At 42.0% G+C, this 17918-nt stretch overlaps 1 protein-coding gene across 2 annotated transcripts; it reads left to right on the top strand.

Annotated features, from left to right (window-relative positions):
* The first annotated feature begins 65 nt into the window (after positions 1–65).
* DUSP3 (dual specificity phosphatase 3) lies at positions 66–10699 on the top strand. 2 transcript variants are annotated; one of them, XM_068996272.1, is made up of 3 exons: positions 66–268; positions 5640–5866; positions 9431–10699. In XM_068996272.1, exons 1-3 carry the CDS (start codon positions 147–149, stop codon positions 9634–9636), a joined length of 555 nt encoding a protein of 184 aa, XP_068852373.1. In that variant the 5' UTR covers positions 66–146; the 3' UTR covers positions 9637–10699. The 2 variants fall into 2 exon arrangements, with proteins under 2 accessions (XP_068852373.1, XP_068852374.1); XM_068996273.1 differs by having other exon boundaries at positions 109–239.
* Positions 10700–17918: the final 7219 nt, after the last annotated feature.

Below are 17918 nucleotides of genomic sequence, written 5' to 3'. Positions count from 1 at the left end.
GAGCCGCTCGCTCCTCTCGGCGATCCGGGCCCGGCAGCTGACGCGGCCCCGCCTATGAGGCGGCGGCCGGGGCCGGGCGGGGCGGGAGCGGGCCAGGCTGGAGCCGCAGCGCCGAGGGGCTTCTGGCTGGCGGCGGAGGCTCGGCCATGGCCGATTACCAGATTTCGGTGGAGGAGCTGAACGACCTCCTGGCTAATGGAAGCGGCTGCTACAGCCTGCCCAGCGCGCACAGCAACGAGGTGGTGCCGCGCATCCACGTGGGGAACGCGTGAGTGCGCCCGAGCGGGGCCCGGGCAGGGGCGCGGAGCAGGCCCGGGCCGGCGGGCGCGGTGTCCGGCGGGCGGAGGGGGCCGGGCCGGGCCGGGCGCGGTGTCCGGCGGGCGGAGGGGGCCGGGCCGGGCCGGGCCGGGTGCGGTGTCCGGCGGGCGGAGGGGGCCGGGCCGGGCCGGGCCGGGTGCGGTGTCCGGCGGGCGGAGGGGGCCGGGCCGGGCCGGGCCGGGTGCGGTGTCCGGCGGGCGGAGGGGGCCGGGCCGGGCCGGGCCGGGTGCGGTGTCCGGCGGGCGGAGGGGGCCGGGCCGGGCCGGGCCGGGTGCGGTGTCCGGCGGGCGGAGGGGGCCGGGCCGGGCCGGGCCGGGTGCGGTGTCCGGCGGGCGGAGGGGGCCGGGCCGGGCCGGGCGGTCCGTGAGGCTCAGGGCGGTCACCGAGCGGCTCCTGGCGCTTTGAGCCGGGGGCAGCCAAGCTGCAGGACGGGATCTGCTGGATCTCTGCGAGCCCTGTGGGGTTTATTCTTTGCACCACATCATGATTCAATTAACTGTTCCAACCCTGTCCTTTCCTGCTGATTCTCTTTTCCCTTTTTTGTCTATCTTTGTACACTTTTTCCCAGTGAAATTTGGGATTGTTTTTTTAATACATGTGTAGTATACTGGGTTCCTGTTCTTATTTTAAGCTTGTACCTCCTAAAGAAATATAAGTCAAGATCATAGGCTGTCATTAACTTTTTCCTAAACCAAACCAAATTATATTTGTTACTGCCTGTTGATGCAGGACATGCACGTCTAGAGATGGGACTGAAATCATTCTCTCAGTAGCCAGTCTGGTGTCTGACAGCCACCATCTCCTTCATATTTGTAACAGTGACCTGGAAAAAAAGAAGTCATAGCTTAAAAGCTGATTTGCGCAGCAAATCATTAGAAAATAACTTTGGAGGCAGTTAGCTACTACAGAGTCGTTTTCATTGTTCAGTAACCTATCTTAAATATAGAGTAGGGACTTTAATATGTTCAGATGCAAGGGTGTCCAGGAACAGATAATGCGTGTATAAGTCGCACAATGGAAAATCTCTGTCTAGTGGAAAGCTTTACTGTTGAGAAGGACTTTTTATGTGATAACTGACAAACAAAAAATACCTGAAGCACCACTGCAGTTTGTAGCCTAAGAACAGTTCAGCTGCTGTGGCACAAACAGACAACGTGCAGTTGTATTGTCAGTGCTTTTAAAAGAATGCTGAAAAGTTGTGGAGGGCAGCTAAAGCAAGAAATAACTTTGTGGCTGAAAAAACTATTTCACAGCAGGAACAGACAATCTACTTAATTTGTCAAGACTTAGGAGGCAATGATATCTTTGAAGCATCCACAGAGAGTTAAGGTAATGCTGAGGTCTAGTGCAATAGATGGATTTCCAGTAAGACTTGGTCACTGTGTGGTGAACTTTGATATTCTTGAACTGGAAATAATATTAATTCTTAAGAGGATTCTTTGTATCCAGTGGAGTTGGGGTATATACTGCACTGTAAGTAGCATTTGCTGTATTAGTCATTCTGAAAGAATATGAATCTGTTTTCACATCATTTCGAGCTTCATGCCCTGCTCTTGTACTCGTGTGCAATACAGGGTCACGTTTAGGATAGCAAGCAACAGATTTTATAACAATTATAATTCACAGAGCCAGATCAGGGGGTTTGGCATTCCAATACATTATATAAAAACAATATAATTTGAGCAGGAGCTCACAGGAAAAAATTAAAACCTATGAGTGAGATTCAGAAACTTCTGAAAACTTGGTTACCTTTTAGAATATTTTGCACAGGGGAGCTGCTGTCTCTCCTTAAGAGTAACTCATCTTTAGGTAAAAATGACAACAGAGACATTCAGGCCGATGAGATTAAATTGGGTCATAGTGCAGAATAACAGTTTATCTGTCAAGTGACTTCAAGCAGAGCCAAAGTAATCAATCTTGCAGGCAATACATGAAAGTTAAAATTAATGAAAATGCAGAGATAAAATGATAACATATTTTGAAAATTATGGGTTTCCACATTACCATAGGCAGTTCTAACCTCTCAAGAAGATCAGACAAAATTTGTGAAGACAAGAGTAAAAATGTAATATCCCTAAGACAAGAATTGTATAGGTGATAGACTAGCACAATCATATATTTTTCAAACAGTAGCAAAAGAACAATTTGGGATGCACTGCAAGTGCACATCATTTTGTGTTTCTGTATAAGTGAAGATGTGTTTCAGTGTAACATTTTAATCTGACCAGAAGGGTTGGAATAATTCATTTTTAGCAGGGTTGTAGGTGACATCAAAATGGGGGCAAGAGGGAGCAGTCAGCACACTGGAGGGTGGTAGGCTTTTTATCCAGAACAACCATTCTTGTGAAAACCAGTGTTCTGCCTGAAAATGAGCAGGCTTAGATTCCTGAACTACTGACTGAGGGAATTTGTTTGTGGGGTTTTTCCTGGGAACCTGTAACAATTCTAGCCATGTCTCCATAACTGTATTTGGTAAAAATGTTCTGGTTATGACTGCCCAATCTTAGTTTTTCTGTCAGCTTTAATGTATGTGGGTAACCCATGAACTAGTTCTTTGTTCTTAATGTGCCAGAAGTGCAGGTGTTTTGTAAGGAGTATGGAGGGGATTCGCCCAAAATTAATATTAAATTTAGTGACTCTGAGGGAAGCGTTGGTGAGAAAACAATTTTGCATGCACTGGACAGTGCAAATTAAAATGTGTGAATAGGCTGGCATTTTTTACCATTAAAGACTTGGTTTGTTTGTTTATAATTCTATATGCCTATAGTTCATAGCCTCATGTATCCTTAATTGCTGATGAATGGTTCTCCAAAACCTATGTTTTGTGGCTGGTTAAATAATTCCTCTCTGTTCAAAGGGAACACTTCTTACTAGTGTTACTCAACAGGATGAGGAACTGTAAATCTTCCATATTGAGAATGGACAAGATTCTGTGATTTTTTTTCAGGAACCAGATGAAGCTGATGTTAGCATCTCTCTGCTATTTGAAGGAGCTAGCATTTCAACATCCAACATGATGCAGCTGTAATGAAATGTTAAGGATGAGAGAGATCCAAGGACTGTTTGAAAAGGGAGAAACAAATGGCATACAAATTCTCTCTTTTTCACCTCTAGCTATGTAAGAAAATCATCTGTAAAATCTGCAAAAATCATTCACTGGGAATGACTTTGCCTCCAGGGAAGCCTGTTGAGTCTGTTGCCAGATTCAACCATAATTTCAGAATGGGAGTTCCTGTTGATCCTGAACACTATCAGATATATGCTGATCTATATAGCATTAATTAAACCATATTCTCACCCTACTAAGTGTATGCACTCGCTGCTGAATTAACACATTTTGGTTTGGCCTTGCTCTGTAGGATTTTTGTGTTGAAAGCAGAATTCTCCAGACACTGAAACTTCTCCCCTGGCACTGATGATGTCCTGCCAGATGGAAAATCTGTCAGCATTTGTTTGGGTAATGAAGTCTTACAAATACTTGGTTCATTGCCATAGTTGCTTGGCACAGACAGCAGAAAATGTTGAAGCTTCAGTCATGCATAAGTCTTCATCTGCTTACACTAGAATTTAAGGGGTGTGCAGTCATCAGGAAGAAAGGAATTCTCAGGTTATTCATGGCCTCGAATTACATCAAAATTCTGAGTGAATGGACTCAGAGATTCATATAGATGTAAATAGACTAATTTGGGTATTTATTTTAATTTTTTTGATTACCTAAGTGCCCAGCCAGAAGCCCTGGATGCATTGCCATCTCACAGAAACTTGTCCAACATGATACTGCACAAATGCTTATCTGGAGTTCAGCTTAATATTAAGACTTCTTGTATTGGCAATTTATGAGCTGAGCTGTAGGGAGTTTTTAAAAAATACTTCTGTTTCCATATCCAGTTAGACACATACTGAAAGCTGCTTTTAAAAACAATCTGTCTAGGCTACCTCTTTTCACAAAGTGTGCAGGAACTGAGTTATCCTTCAGCTAAAGCCTTCTGTCACATTCTGCTGATGTTGACCAATGGGGCTTAGATTTTACTAGGAGACCATGTAGTGTGATAAAAGATATGGTGGGGTTTTTTTTCTTCCCAGGAAAGGGAGGCAAATATTGTGACTGACATATGGAAATAATCTGACTCAGAATGAATGAAAAGTAGTGGGTTTATGGCAAAAAGGAGTCAATGCTCTCCTCATACTATTTAATGGTTAGCTCCTCTTACTATAGATTGCATTCCAGGGCACAAGCAGAGATTTGTGCATGATCAGTTGTGTTACTGAGCAGATGGATTGTTTGCCATTGTACATCCTGGAGCTTTTATCAAAGCTTATGGCATTATTACTGGATCTAATTAATTGTCATTGTCAAGCCTGAGAGGCATGATTATTGTGTAGCATCCAGCTCAATTGTTCACTAATAGGGTAGGTCGCTCTTTTAGCCACCTAAAGATGGAAGCTGGTGGTTTTGCTACAATTATTGGAAAAACTGAGGAGTTGGAAAGGACTTTGCTGACTTAAAAGTACAGAATGCTTTCTTAAGCACTTCAGCACCTTAAACATCACTCATCTGGGTTCTTTTACATTCAGATATTGATTTCAGCCAAGACACTGAAAATTGTGGTGAAAACATTGAGTCTCAAAAGTGAATTATATCTCTGTGTTGCTGGCCTCTGGATAGCCTTGACAGATCTTTCCACTACTTCAAAGGTGTTGAATAGTACAGGGCATAGGACTACACCTCTTAGTAGACCTCAGATGAGTCTTTTGAAGATGCAGTAACATTTACTCAGTTACTTTCTTCCTGTGGCCTGATAAGGAGCCAGTGCTGTTTCACAGTGCTTAAAATTGCCCCCTAAAATGTCAGTTTGTCTGCTAGAGTAGCAAGTATTGCTTATCAAGTTCTGGAACACTGGTACTTGACAGTAGAGGCTTTTTGTAACTGGCTTTTAAATTATTTTATGTGGATAACAGTTAATCTCAGAAGTTAATGTGTTGTCATCCCCAGTATTTTCCTACTTTGGTCAGAATTTTATGTTCAGAAAGTTACAATTTTAAGCCATAGTAGAATCTAGCAGATTCACTTCCATGTGTGCTTTCCTCAGACATCAGCCAAGAAAGCAGCGTTCTGCCATGCACAAGCAGTCACCATGGCTCTAAATATTTTTGTGAATTTATCACCACTAGCTAATTCACTCTTGGGCACAGTATATTTGTCATCTATTAACAGAAAAAAAAATCAAAGGGTTTGGTTATCGATACCTTCTGAGAGCATCATAAATACTGAGATGATTCACCAAAATCTAATTATTTTCTTGACACTTTTTGTCACACAGGTTCATAGCCAAGAACATTATGAGGCTGCAGCGTCTGGGGATAACCCATGTTCTCAATGCAGCAGAGGGGAAATCATTCATGCATGTGAACACTAATGCAGAGTTCTATGAAGGCACAGGCATCAGATACCATGGCATTAAAGCTAACGATACACAGGAATTTAACCTCAGTCGCTATTTTGAGGAGGCAGCTGATTTTATTGAGAAAGCCCTTTCCCAGAAGGATGGTAAGGCAAACTGAAATACCTTTCTACCGTGTTTTCTGTGCACTGCATATGTTTCTTAGCAATTTACTGTTTAAAATGGTTCTTTGCTCATATTATCAACAGAACAACCAAGTGAAAAATTCAGATAATGGCCCTGCATCAAAGACACGAGAATACACAATGAGGCAGCTTAGTCTTCTGTTTATACATTTAGGTCTCCAGTACATGGCAAAGGGAACTCTGTCACTGCAGGGTTAACTTCGAAATGGGAAACAGCTGCTGCATCTTATTACAGTTTCTTTTTGGGAAGATATGTTTTTATTTTTCCTTTGAAGTGTTAAAGCACATTAAAAATATTTCTTAAAAAGTAAGTTCAGGGTCAAAAAGTTGTTTAAGGATATTAGAAATTTAAAGGCAGAAGTGATACAAGTAATGCAGGTGCTGAAGAGTACTCACATAACCTGTTACATGGGGTTTTTTCCAAATGTACAATAAGAATAGAGACTGTCACCTTGCAGTTTTTATTACATTAAGTCATTACATTATTTTATGTGTCGATTGCCTCTTTATTTCTTAGGATTGCAGGAAAGCTGAAGGTTATATTTGCAATGTTGTTTATTGCCACATTTCTCTATAGTATGTTTCCTCAGAGCAGAAATCCTAGGACACAGTGCAGTGGGACAGATGGTGTTTGTGCTAACTATTTCAACATACCAGTTATTTCTACACATGCTTAATTTCTTTCTTGCTTCGTGACTGAGCATTAAACAGGAGGAATGAGAACTGCCACAATTCTAGAAGTTTTTCCTCTGAAATGGGCAAGGGGGAACTGGAGCTGTGATGTGGGTTTTGACAGATGAAAATGAAGTTTACATCCAGTTTGGTGGAGTATGAACAATTCTAAAAATCGAAATGCAACTCTTGCAGTTGGCATTGTGACTCACTGGAACAGGCTGCAAGAGGAAGGAAGGGTTTGCTGTGCCTTGACTGGACCTGCTCAGTTTGATCTCAGTAGTTGCAGAGTCAGTCTGAATTTGCAGCAGCTCTGTTTGCTGATTCTTTCAGTCTTAGTAGTTGTTTTTGTCTACCATGCCCAGCACTGTTTTCTTAACAGTGGTAAACAAAGAGGAGCTTCGGAGCTGGGTGATGTTGGAGCCAGTTTTGAGATTAACTGGCTGCTGCAAATTGTTTGTTTTGTTTGACATTGAAGTGTAGAGTAAGGATAATGAAGAGAAGAGGGGTATAATAGTATTCTCCCTCCATTTCATTTCAGTGTTGCAGTGCATGAAGTTCTGGAAGGCAGGTCTGGTATCCTGCAGGTCTGGAAGGCCTTCAGACACTGCCTTTCACAAAGAAAGGCCAGAAACCTTTTTGCTTCTGACCATTTGCAGAAAAGTCAATTCTCTTCCATGTATATAATCAAGAATCTCTAAATTTTGCTTATTTATTACTACAGGCTCTCAAGAAATATTGAGAATTAGTTGTTTTAGCTCTTTACCATGCTAGTGGTTTGCCTTGAGCTGAGAAGCTTTTGCTGTTTAAGGCAAATGAGTAACAGGATTTCTGTTGGGGTGATTCAAAGCAAGTTGTGGTTATGATAAGAGTGGGTGTGTATGGTTCAGATGTTTTCTTGTCTCAAAAACCAATTTACTTTGGAGAGTAGGCTGGGGCCACATGTCCCACTGCATTTGGGAAGGGGAAAATTGCTGTGGCTGGAAAAGCATGTCAAAGCAGAAGCAGCTGAGAAACAATAAAATCAGGTTAGATTTCTCAAAGGGAGCTGTGGCCTCCTTTTTTATTTTTGGATACCTCACTATAGGATTTACTCCCGTGGTGGGTTAACCTTGGCTGGATACCAGGTGCCCACCAAGCCGTGCCAGCGTGTTCCCTCCTCAGCTGGACAGGGAGAGAAAAATACAACAAAAGACTCCAGGGTCAATCAAGATAAGGACAGGGAGATCTCCCAGCAATTACCCTCACAGGCAAAACAGACTCAACTTGAGGAAGTTAGTTTCACTTAATACCGATCAAATCAGAGTAGGATAATGAGTAACAAAACCAAACCTTAAAATACCTTCCCTCTACCTGTCCTTTCTTTCCATGTTCAGCTTCATTCCCTATTTTCTGTACCTCCTGGTCCCAAGCAGCTCAAGGGGACAGGGAATGGGGATTGCAGTCAATGCACATTTTCACCTCTCCTTCCTCTTCATTCTCCTCCCCTGTTCCAGTCTCACCCACAGGAGACATCCAAGAGCTTCTCCAGTGTGAGGCCCCCCCAGGGGCTGCAGCTTTGCATTAACTGCTGCAGTGTGGGTCCTGTCTTCCATGGGGGGCAGTCCTTCAGGAACAGGCTGCTTTAGTGCAGGTCTGCCTCAGGTTAGCAAGTCCTGCCTGAAAACCTGTTCCAGCATGTGTTCCTCTATCCATGGAGCCACAGGCCCTGCCAGGAACCTGCTCCAGTGCAGGCTTCCCATGGGGTCGTGGCCTCCTTTGGGCGTATCCCCCAGCTCTGGCACTGCCCATGGGCTGCAGGGGGATGTCTGCTCTGCTGTGGACCTGCATGGCTCACAGGGGGACAGCCTGCCTCACCACGGCCTACCCCATAGGCTGCAGGGGAATCTTCTCCCCCGTGCCTGGAATACCTTCCCTTCTTCAGTCTTCACTGACCTAGGTGTCTGCAGAGTTTTTTTCACATATTCTCCTCTCATTCACCTGCCATTGTGCAGCAGGTTTTTTTCCCCTTCTTAAATGTGTTACCCCAGAGGTGCTCCCACTATCACTGGTTTGGCTTTGGCAGGTCCATCTTGGATCCAGCTGGCTCTGGCTCTTTTGGACATAGGGGAAACCTCCAGCATCTTCTCACAGAAGGCACCCCTGTAGCCCCTCCACCACCAAAATGCTGCCATGCAAACTCAATACAACCCACCTAATATGTAGAAGGAGTTCCCTAATCAATCAGCTGGAAGCATTTTGTTGGTGCTGATGAACAGCATGGTTAGATAGTTCTGGCTCTTGTTTTCTGCACAGTGGTAGCTCCAGCTACTTGAGTGTTAATGTGGCTTCCTAAATAGCTGGAGAAGTAGCTGGGTACAATGCAACATGGAGTTAGTGTAGCAGCTGGCAGCAATGCAGCAAAAAGGCTGGATGTCTTTGAAGAGATGCAGTACATGGCAAACAGTGTACTTGTTGTCTTCAGTGTATTTTAAACTTCTTTTATTCATGCTCTTTGGTACTGGTCACCTTTAGGAGCAAAGCTTGCCTAAACCACCAAAGACTGGAGAAGTGTAGTAAATAGACACAGTTTGACTCTTGTGATATAGCAGCAAATATGTTTTAGTGAGATTGTTTGATATGCAACCTATTATTTTTTTCTTTTGCATTATCCTTGGTCACAGACTGTGTAGCTACTAACAGAGTGACAGCACCTTTCTTCCAACTTCTCCATGTCTCCTGTAGCATTTGGAATTCACAGTTCTCAAGCTGCAAAAGGACTAATATTAATACACTTTATATCCTAGCTGTTTCATATTGCTTTTCAGACATACATTCCACTATAACCCAATTTGTCACCTGTCTTCCCTGCAGGACAAGTGTTTGTGCACTGCCGTGAGGGCTACAGCCGCTCTCCCACGCTGGTCATCGCCTACCTCATGCTCCGGCAGAACATGGATGTCAAGTCTGCCCTCTGCACTGTCCGGCAGAAGCGAGAGATTGGCCCCAACGATGGCTTCCTGAGGCAGCTCTGCCAGCTCAATGAGAGATTAGTGAAGGAGGGCAAGCTCAAGCCCTAGAACAGAGCACTGCAGTATTGTTTTTTTAAGTTTCTCAAACCTTTAGAGGATGTCTTAGGTGCTTTAGAGACCCGAATTGCGACCACCAACCTAAAGCGAGACAGAATTCCTGCTTGTCTATTGCAAGTATCTTTCTTGAACTCTGTGACTGTCTTTCAAGATGGTACAAAATTGTGTCACTGTTTGGAGCTGTTGCCATAAAGAGATGTTTTTAGAGGGGTAACTCCAGTGATTACATCTGTCTTCACATGTATTTCAGTGCCCCTGCAGACTCCATGGCATATGTGGTTTGCATTGACATTGAATGTGATTTATTTAAGGTTTGTCTTTAATCTCACCAGAGCCCCAGTTTCTCAAAGCCCCAACACATCTCTTCACTTGCTCTTAATAGGAGCACTGTAATTTCTAAAGCTTCTTTTTCATACACACAGGTGCCTAAAGTTTGAATGTAGGAGCTTCAAGGAATGGAGCAGCATATATACAAATGCACAGATGCACTCACTTAGAAAATGAAGTGCATGCAGTGTTTTGTGTGGATTTATGCAATATGCAGTGTGTGATAGTAAAGCCATTCAGAGCCCATGCTTGATGCACACTGTGTTTCCCAGAACAGTTGTATCTCTCGCTGTTACAATTGACATGAAATAGTCTGTTACTAAATGTACTTTTATTTTTATTCTGAAATCATACTAGAAAAAAATGTCAAGAGCAAATGCTGAGAGAAAAACTTGAACAAGGAAGAAATAATATTAGTATTTAGAAGTGCTTGTGGTGGATGTATAATTAAGTCCTAAGTATCTGAATATAATGGCTTTCAAAGCTTGTATGAAACTACAGTGTCTTTATCTCTTCTCTACTATCACTGTTTAGTAACACAGAATGGAATGACCACACATGCAGATTACTTCCAGCACAGGTGTGCTTACAAAGCAGTTTGCAGAAGAACACTCTTGACTTCTTGGATTGCTTGCATGGTATCATTAAATAGAAATGAGCATTGTAATGTACCACACTGTGTAGGAAATATTTACGTTCTGTTAAAATAAAGGATGTCTTGATTCTGTTTGCCATGCAGATGAAATGAGTCATTGCAGTGTTGGGAGAGGGAACTTTGTTTGCACTGTGCCTAAGTGTGTAAATGTGTGCCTGTGAGTTACAGCACTGTATTGATGCAGATCATCTCCCACTGCAAACTTGGGATTGTTGGTTAAACCATCACAAACCGGGGGGACTGTGTTCCATTCTTACCTGTGCTTTAATGTAGTTCTAGAATGAAAAATCTTAACACTGTTTTAAACAGAAACACTGTGTCTTAGTGACACCTGATCCCAGGTCTAGTTTCGTCTGCTCAGTTTAGTAATCAGAAATCACAAAGGACGGGCATACAGTGTTTTACTTCTGTTGCTGGGGTTGTGTGGTTTGGAGATGTGGGAGTGGCAGGGGGAAGTTCTGTGTAGCAAGGTAACTTTCTTGAAGTTAAACTGCGTTATTCTGCTTGAGCACCAGTCTTACTGTTTGTTGCTCCTTCCACAGGAGGGAGCTGCCACTTCAAGTAGCCTTTTCTCTAGTGTGTCCTTCAAAGTGACGACTGGGACCACTCTACACAGTGTTTCCTGTCACATCTCCACTGTCAGTCAGTATTCAGTGTTGCCTTGAATCACGATGGTTCAGTAATAAAAAGCAGTCGTCAATTCCACTAGCTAATTACATACCTGTCTGCTTCTCCCATTAATTCATTTAATCAGGAGTAAATCAATTGCTTCTTCAAAATTCCTAGCTGCTAATTTCATGTTGTGTGAAATAGGAGTAGTGGGTTTAGAAATAGGAATACTGGCCTTACCTTTTCTACAATACTGACTTTTCATACTGCAGTCTAATTTATAAGTTACCCTTTTAAAATTTTTGCTATAAACATAGATTTTTTTTGTCTTGTCTCACACCATGTGTTCTTAACACCTATTTGCACTAAGGGGGAAAAAAAGGGAAATTCATGTGGATGCACTTTGTCTTTCATCTGTTATTTGGAAGTCAAAATTCCAGTCCATTAAAGAGCTAAGAAGCCATCAGGCATTAGACCTTTGTTACTCTTGGATAGATTGTAAGAAGGCTGGTAGTTGTCAGATTAGAACCAGAATGGTTTATTAAAATTGAGTCTGTTTATCTTATGGCTGTGTTTCTGTAGTTGTCACTATCAAGAAACACTAAAAATCAAAACAAGGGGGAATGTGTTCTTATATTCAATATAATCTTTTGCTTCATGGGACACTGGTCACTTTTATGGTAACTCTGGCTCATTTGTCTTAGTAAAATAAAACTGGTTTAGCAAATGTTTTGTAATACGAGGGTGGAGAGGCATAAGTAAGACAATGTTATAAATTAGTTTGGAAGGTGAGACAATAATATATTTTAAATTACTGATAGGCAACTCAGTAATGAAACCATTTCTGCTTTTAGAGCAGGCTAAAAATAGTTAGAATGTCAGCCCACTGCTCTATTAATGGATCATACCCTTCCTCTTTTAGTTTTGCTCTCCAAGTACAGTCATGTTCAAATTCCTCTGCCCGTTTTAGCTGGCCAAGAAGATCTTGTATGCCTCTAATCCATAGTGATATGCTGTATACTTCTAAATTTCTCCTGATTGTAGAAGGAAAGATTGCATAAAACATGGGAATGAGAGCTTTCTTTCCATGTAATACGAAATTGAGAAAAGTATTGGAAGAAATAGAACTTTTTATTCCTCTGAAATTGCTGTGCACCTGCCCTTTGCTGTGAGATGTTTCTTGCAAGAATGCTAATTTAGGAAGATACATTTTAAAAGAACTGTTTGTTGCAAACAGCAACACTGTGTTTTTGGAGTTGAAACTCCTTGGCCACAGCTAAAATAGAGTCATCAGGATTTACATTAATATGTTTGTCCTGAACAGCAGTGTGGTAATTTTTGTGTAATTAGTACCGTGGAGAAGGGATGGTGTCTATAAAATATGCATCTATCATGGAATGAAGGTCTCTACCTTGCCAAGTCTAGCACAGTGAAAGAAAAAGCAACAGCTTAGGGTTTTTCATTAAGAGTTAGTGAAGTTAGAGGGGGGAGGAAGAGAGAAGGTGAGAAGCTACTCATACTTTACAACAAGGAACAAAGATGAAAGTTCAGATAGGCAAAATGATGATCCATGTAAAACTAAATTCACTTACACTGAACTCTTTCTTAGCTGATGAATAAGTACAGGAAAGAAGTCTGTAACTAAAAATAGCAAACTAAACTAAAACTAGTAACTAAAAAGCAAAAATAATAACATTTTATAGGGTTTTTTTCATCCTTTGGTCCTGCAGTGAGACTACAGTGTTGGCAAGTGTTGTACCTGGTATGCAACTCTGCACCTTGGCTACTGCCAGAAACCACTTCGTGAGAGAATGTTGTACTGCTGAAAAGTGAGCATTTCATTAAGTTATTTCAAACTTAGAATTAATAATATCTGAATGCAGAAGTAGCAGCCACAATATGATGTATTGTAATTCCATTTTTGGGTGCCTGTATTAAAATTGGACACCCTTTTCTTCTCCAGTAATTATGATTGGTGATGTGAGAATTACTCTTCATAAAAGGCCTTGGAGATGAAAAGCACTGTGTATAAGAGTAATGCATGCTCTCTGAGTTGAAAAACAAATTTGTGTCAAATACATTTTCCTCCTCCTCAGCAAAGAACAACAGCAGAAAGAATATTAGCAATGTTTGTTTTCATCATTCAGATACTTTCGTTGAGCTGCCTTCTGTTGTCCAGAACTAATTAAATCTCTGATGGCAGAAGTAGAAGCAGGAGTTTCAACCTTCTTTTATATTTTATATTAGTTCTGCTAGTTTACTATGATGTTTTAGCACAGAGAGACTATCTAGTGGAATCTTTCTTAGTTTAGCACAGAGGTTTTTCTAAAATTACTTTCTGGGCTTCACCAATGAGTAAAACCAGAAACAGAACAAGCCTGAGAGGTGTCTTTTAAGGACTTGCTGGTGAGAATTAGTTTCCTATTAAATTCTTCTGCCAATAAATCCTGGAAATTATCAAGTGTTGGTTGTGTGTTTTAATTCCAATTCCTGTGTGTCGCTGGCTGGCTGACTCACCAGATGGAGCTGTAGGCTTGTTATTCTTCCCTGGAGAGTCATCACTGAATCCCTGAACAATGCTGTAGTGTGAATCCAGTGTATTCTTATCACTGAAAAAGGCAAGCCACCAGAATGATTTATCAGTCTCTGGTAGGAGAATACTAAGAATCAGTTTGTTTTGGCTGCTTGCAGGAGATCACACCACAGCATTCAGGCTGTTATATTCACACTGCAGTATGTGACATTGCAAAATTCTTCTGAGACAGCTGGAAGTTGATTGGGAAAGGCTGCATCATGGAAAAATAAACAACCTGTTGGAGAAGCAAAGTTCTTGATCATGTCAAAAGCTGAATTCCTGGGCAGTGTGTGAAGTATTGTCACACTTCCACAGATGAGCTCAGATTGTACATGTACAGCTTGGGGCTTGGATGCTGAACAGAACCCCCTTTGGCCCAGGTGTGGGCAGAGCGAGCACCTGAAGCTGGAAGTGACTGAACCAATTTAAGAAACTGGTTTAGATGTGCCTACCTTCATTGTAGGGTTGCAATGCCAGCGTTTCAGGACGGATGCTTGAGTTCAGAAAGCAGCAGCAAAGGATTCAGGCTAAGTACAGGATGCCAGTTAACACCTTGTACCTGCTCCCCTGATGTGTCTGATTTGTTCTAAGAGCAGTGTACTGGTTTGGGCTGGGGTAGGGTTAATTTTATTCCCAGTGTCTGCTAGGGGGCTGTGTTTAGGATCTGTGCTGAAAACAGTGATGATCTTACAGAGATGTTTTTTTTACTGCTGAGCAGGGCTGACACAGAGCTGAGGCCTTTTCTGCTTCTCGTAGGGCCGTGCTGGGGAGGGGGCAGGGGGTGTGGGAAACTGGGGGGAGACACACTGAGACAGCTGAGCCCCACGGGCCAAATGGATATTCCAGACCATTTGGCACCGTGCTCAGCATACAAAGTGTGTAGTGAGGGTGTTAGTCCTCCCAAGTAACAGCTACACGTGGTGGGGTCCTGCTCTCCTGGAGGTGACTGAGCACACCTGCTGCCCACAGGAGGAATCGATGCCTTACTTTGCTTTGCTGCATGCGGGGCTTTTGCTTTTCCTATTACAATGTCTTTATCTCAACCTGCTTTTCGAGCTTTTTTTTAGGTAAGAGCTTTTACCCTTGGGATTCTGTCCCCAGTCCCACTTGGTGGGGAGTGAGCAGCAGCAGCGTGGGCTTGGCTCCTGGCCATGGGCAAACCACAACACGTGACTGAGGATGGTATTTTTCAGCTCAGAAAACAGCAGCTCAGTTCTGAATATAAGGGGTCCAGTATCAGTCCCACCCTGGTAGCTGAGGGTTCATTCTGAGAACACACTATCCTTGATAATTTTTTTTTTTTTCCTGTGCTTCATTAAGAGTAAAAAAAAATTTTTTTTTGTGGGGTGCTGCAGCACAGACCATAACTGCTATGCTGCAGAAAGGATTGTGAGCAGGCAAGCAGCTACAGTATGTGAAAGAATGTTTTTGTAGTTAAGGAATCTGAATCTGTGAGATTTGGGCTCTTTTCTGGCATCTATTAGGCTGCCCTCCTAGCTTATGGACAAGAAGTTTTAAGCCACAGGCTAAATATAGCTTCTGATTTTTACATTCAGAATTTTTTTTGGTATTATTTCTCCCAGTGGGTTATACAGATAAATGTTAAGACAGTTAATACAGGGGATTGTTTAAGTGCTCGAGAGAAACTACATCAAGAAAATTTTTATGTTTTATGTGACAGGTGATTAAATGAGATTCTCTCTAGAAGGCCTACACTGACAATGATAGCTTTTGGAAATACTCTTTAGGCAGATGTTACATGAAAAGAAATTAACAGAAGCTGAGCTTTGGTGGATACATGTAATTCTGAAGGCATTTAAACAGGGGAGTAAATAGGTAGCAATGATTCAGGGATTACCAGTACTCACCTTTCTCCTGCTCTCCTGTTCTGCTTTTCAGCTGTGCTCTGTGATGCCACAAGCTGCGATGTCACTTTGGACAAGGTCTCTATTGGTGGATATCCACACATGGTGGTATTGCTATCTGACAAAAATAATACCAAAATCTTTGTTTAGTTCCTGGTCCTTCAGGACTTCAAGTCCTTCACAACTTGTTCAGTTTAGCTCTAAGCCAAAAATAGATTTACTTGTAAGTAAGCAAAATTATGCTTAGAAGAACGTTTGCAGTAGATGAGAGTTTGGGTTTCCTTTATTTGTGAGACCATCATTAACTGCTTTGACAAAAGGAGGAAGTTAGTAATGAAAGATAATCAGTGCCACTGATGATGATGGTGATAATTATAGAGGAAAGAATCAGCATATCAGAGGCAAATTACTTGACAACAGTCTGTATTAAAGAACATATTAAGAATATAACCTGACTGGCTGAGGAGAAAAAGATCTTGTAGAAAGAAAATAGTCTGTTGTATTCCTCCATAGAAACAGAGTCATTCCTGAGGTGGTAGGATGCCTAGGATTTGGGCTGGGGAAGGGAGGAAGGGGAACTGACTGTAAGGGCACACTGTTGCATAAAACACAATGCATGATTTCTTTTAGACATTCTTTGGTGTATTTGGAAAGGAGAGCACTTCTGAGAAAGCTGATTTCTAATTTTGGGCTGAGCAAAAGGCTAGCAAGGAAACATCTTACAATATATTCCAGATGCCACTGTTTCAGGAAAGGACCATTGCAGAGAGCAGCTGTGCTAAAGCTCAGCCTCAGTACCACCGGTGCATCTGCTGGCTGTGCCTGGGTGTGCCTGTGGCTGAAGAGGTGAAATGTCCCCAGGTCGTTGCTGTTGCTCATGATCAAGGGCACACCGAGGAGAATGCACCTAGAGGTTAAATTTGGTGACACCTCTTTTCTGTACCTGCTCAGGGGAATTGTCAGGATGGAATGCAAGGCATTCTGAGTGTTACAGCAATAGGGGGAATCAGACTGAATCATTTTTGAATCTCTTCTACAGGAAATATTTTTGTGAGAAAGTTTGTGACAAGCATGGCAGTAACACACACGTGTCCCTGTACTGCTTTAAGCAAACATTTTGTTTTCAGTAGCTGTGATAAGCTCAGTGTAATACCTAACCTTACTAAAGGCTGAGATGCTTTCTGATTAATGTATTCAGCCTAACATCATTTGCAAATCACTTGAAAGTGTATGTGGTCTTGAGACACAGAAATTATGATATTTTCACCACTATCATCTTATTTTTGCAAGGAAGAACACCACAGATGAGATTTTAAAACATGATACATAAATACATCTTAGGCATAGATGCCTTAGACCTAAAGTCATCAGTCCTCTCTTTTTGTTGGTTATATGATGACTGGAAATCAGTCTGGCCATGTTCTTGTGTTTAAAATAAGCAAATGTCCTGTTTTCAACACTTCCACAGGATGTCAGCAGAAGTAGTAGTGTGTGATGAATTTAAAGCAAATGCAAATATGTGTAAGGGATTTTTTCCCAAGAGTTAAAAAATGTGAGAAAGAGCACATCAAAAAGTATGATGTACAACATTCTGGCTGTTTAACCTAAAAAACATATCCCAAGCAATTATTTTAAAGGAAAAGTAAACACAACAACTTCTCATATTGAAATGAAGCTCTTCCCTGTTTCTTCCAGTATATTTGTGAAACAAAATGTAAAGCACCTTGATTTGGAAAGGGAAAAAAAGCTACCCTAACCCTAATCATTCCCCTGCAGAGGCTGAAAAGCAGAACTCCTGAGCTACAGTTTCTAGATTTACTTACTTTATACAGCAAGCAAGGGAAGAGGAATAACAAGAGCAATAGTAAAAAGTCTGCAAAGCCTTTGGAAAAGACAATAGCCAAAGTTTCGAATATGGATGGAGGCAGAAGCAGGTTTTAATTATACCATTGTTAAAAAAAAAACTGCAGAAAGACTTGTCAGGTTGCAATTCATGGTAGTCTTGTCTATCACCATTTGTTGCCAAATTAAATGAATATGAGAAGTTTTTGCATAAAAGTTGTAAAATATTGCCACTAACCCACCCCCACACACCCATTTTATTTCACACTGACAAAAGCTGAGATGAATGAGTTGTTGTCTGGCCCTTCCCACTTTGTATAGTCATTGGCTGGCTTGGTTCTAAAAAGGATTTTAAAAAGGGGAATAATGTGCCTTTGCCTGGGATCTGAGACTGTCAGGG

This window comes from Aphelocoma coerulescens, chromosome 27 (genome assembly GCF_041296385.1).
Source record: "Aphelocoma coerulescens isolate FSJ_1873_10779 chromosome 27, UR_Acoe_1.0, whole genome shotgun sequence".
In the NCBI taxonomy this organism is placed as follows: domain Eukaryota; kingdom Metazoa; phylum Chordata; class Aves; order Passeriformes; family Corvidae; genus Aphelocoma; species Aphelocoma coerulescens.
The sequence above is the reverse complement of the archived record's forward strand: the minus strand, read 5'-3'. Positions and strand labels throughout refer to the sequence as shown.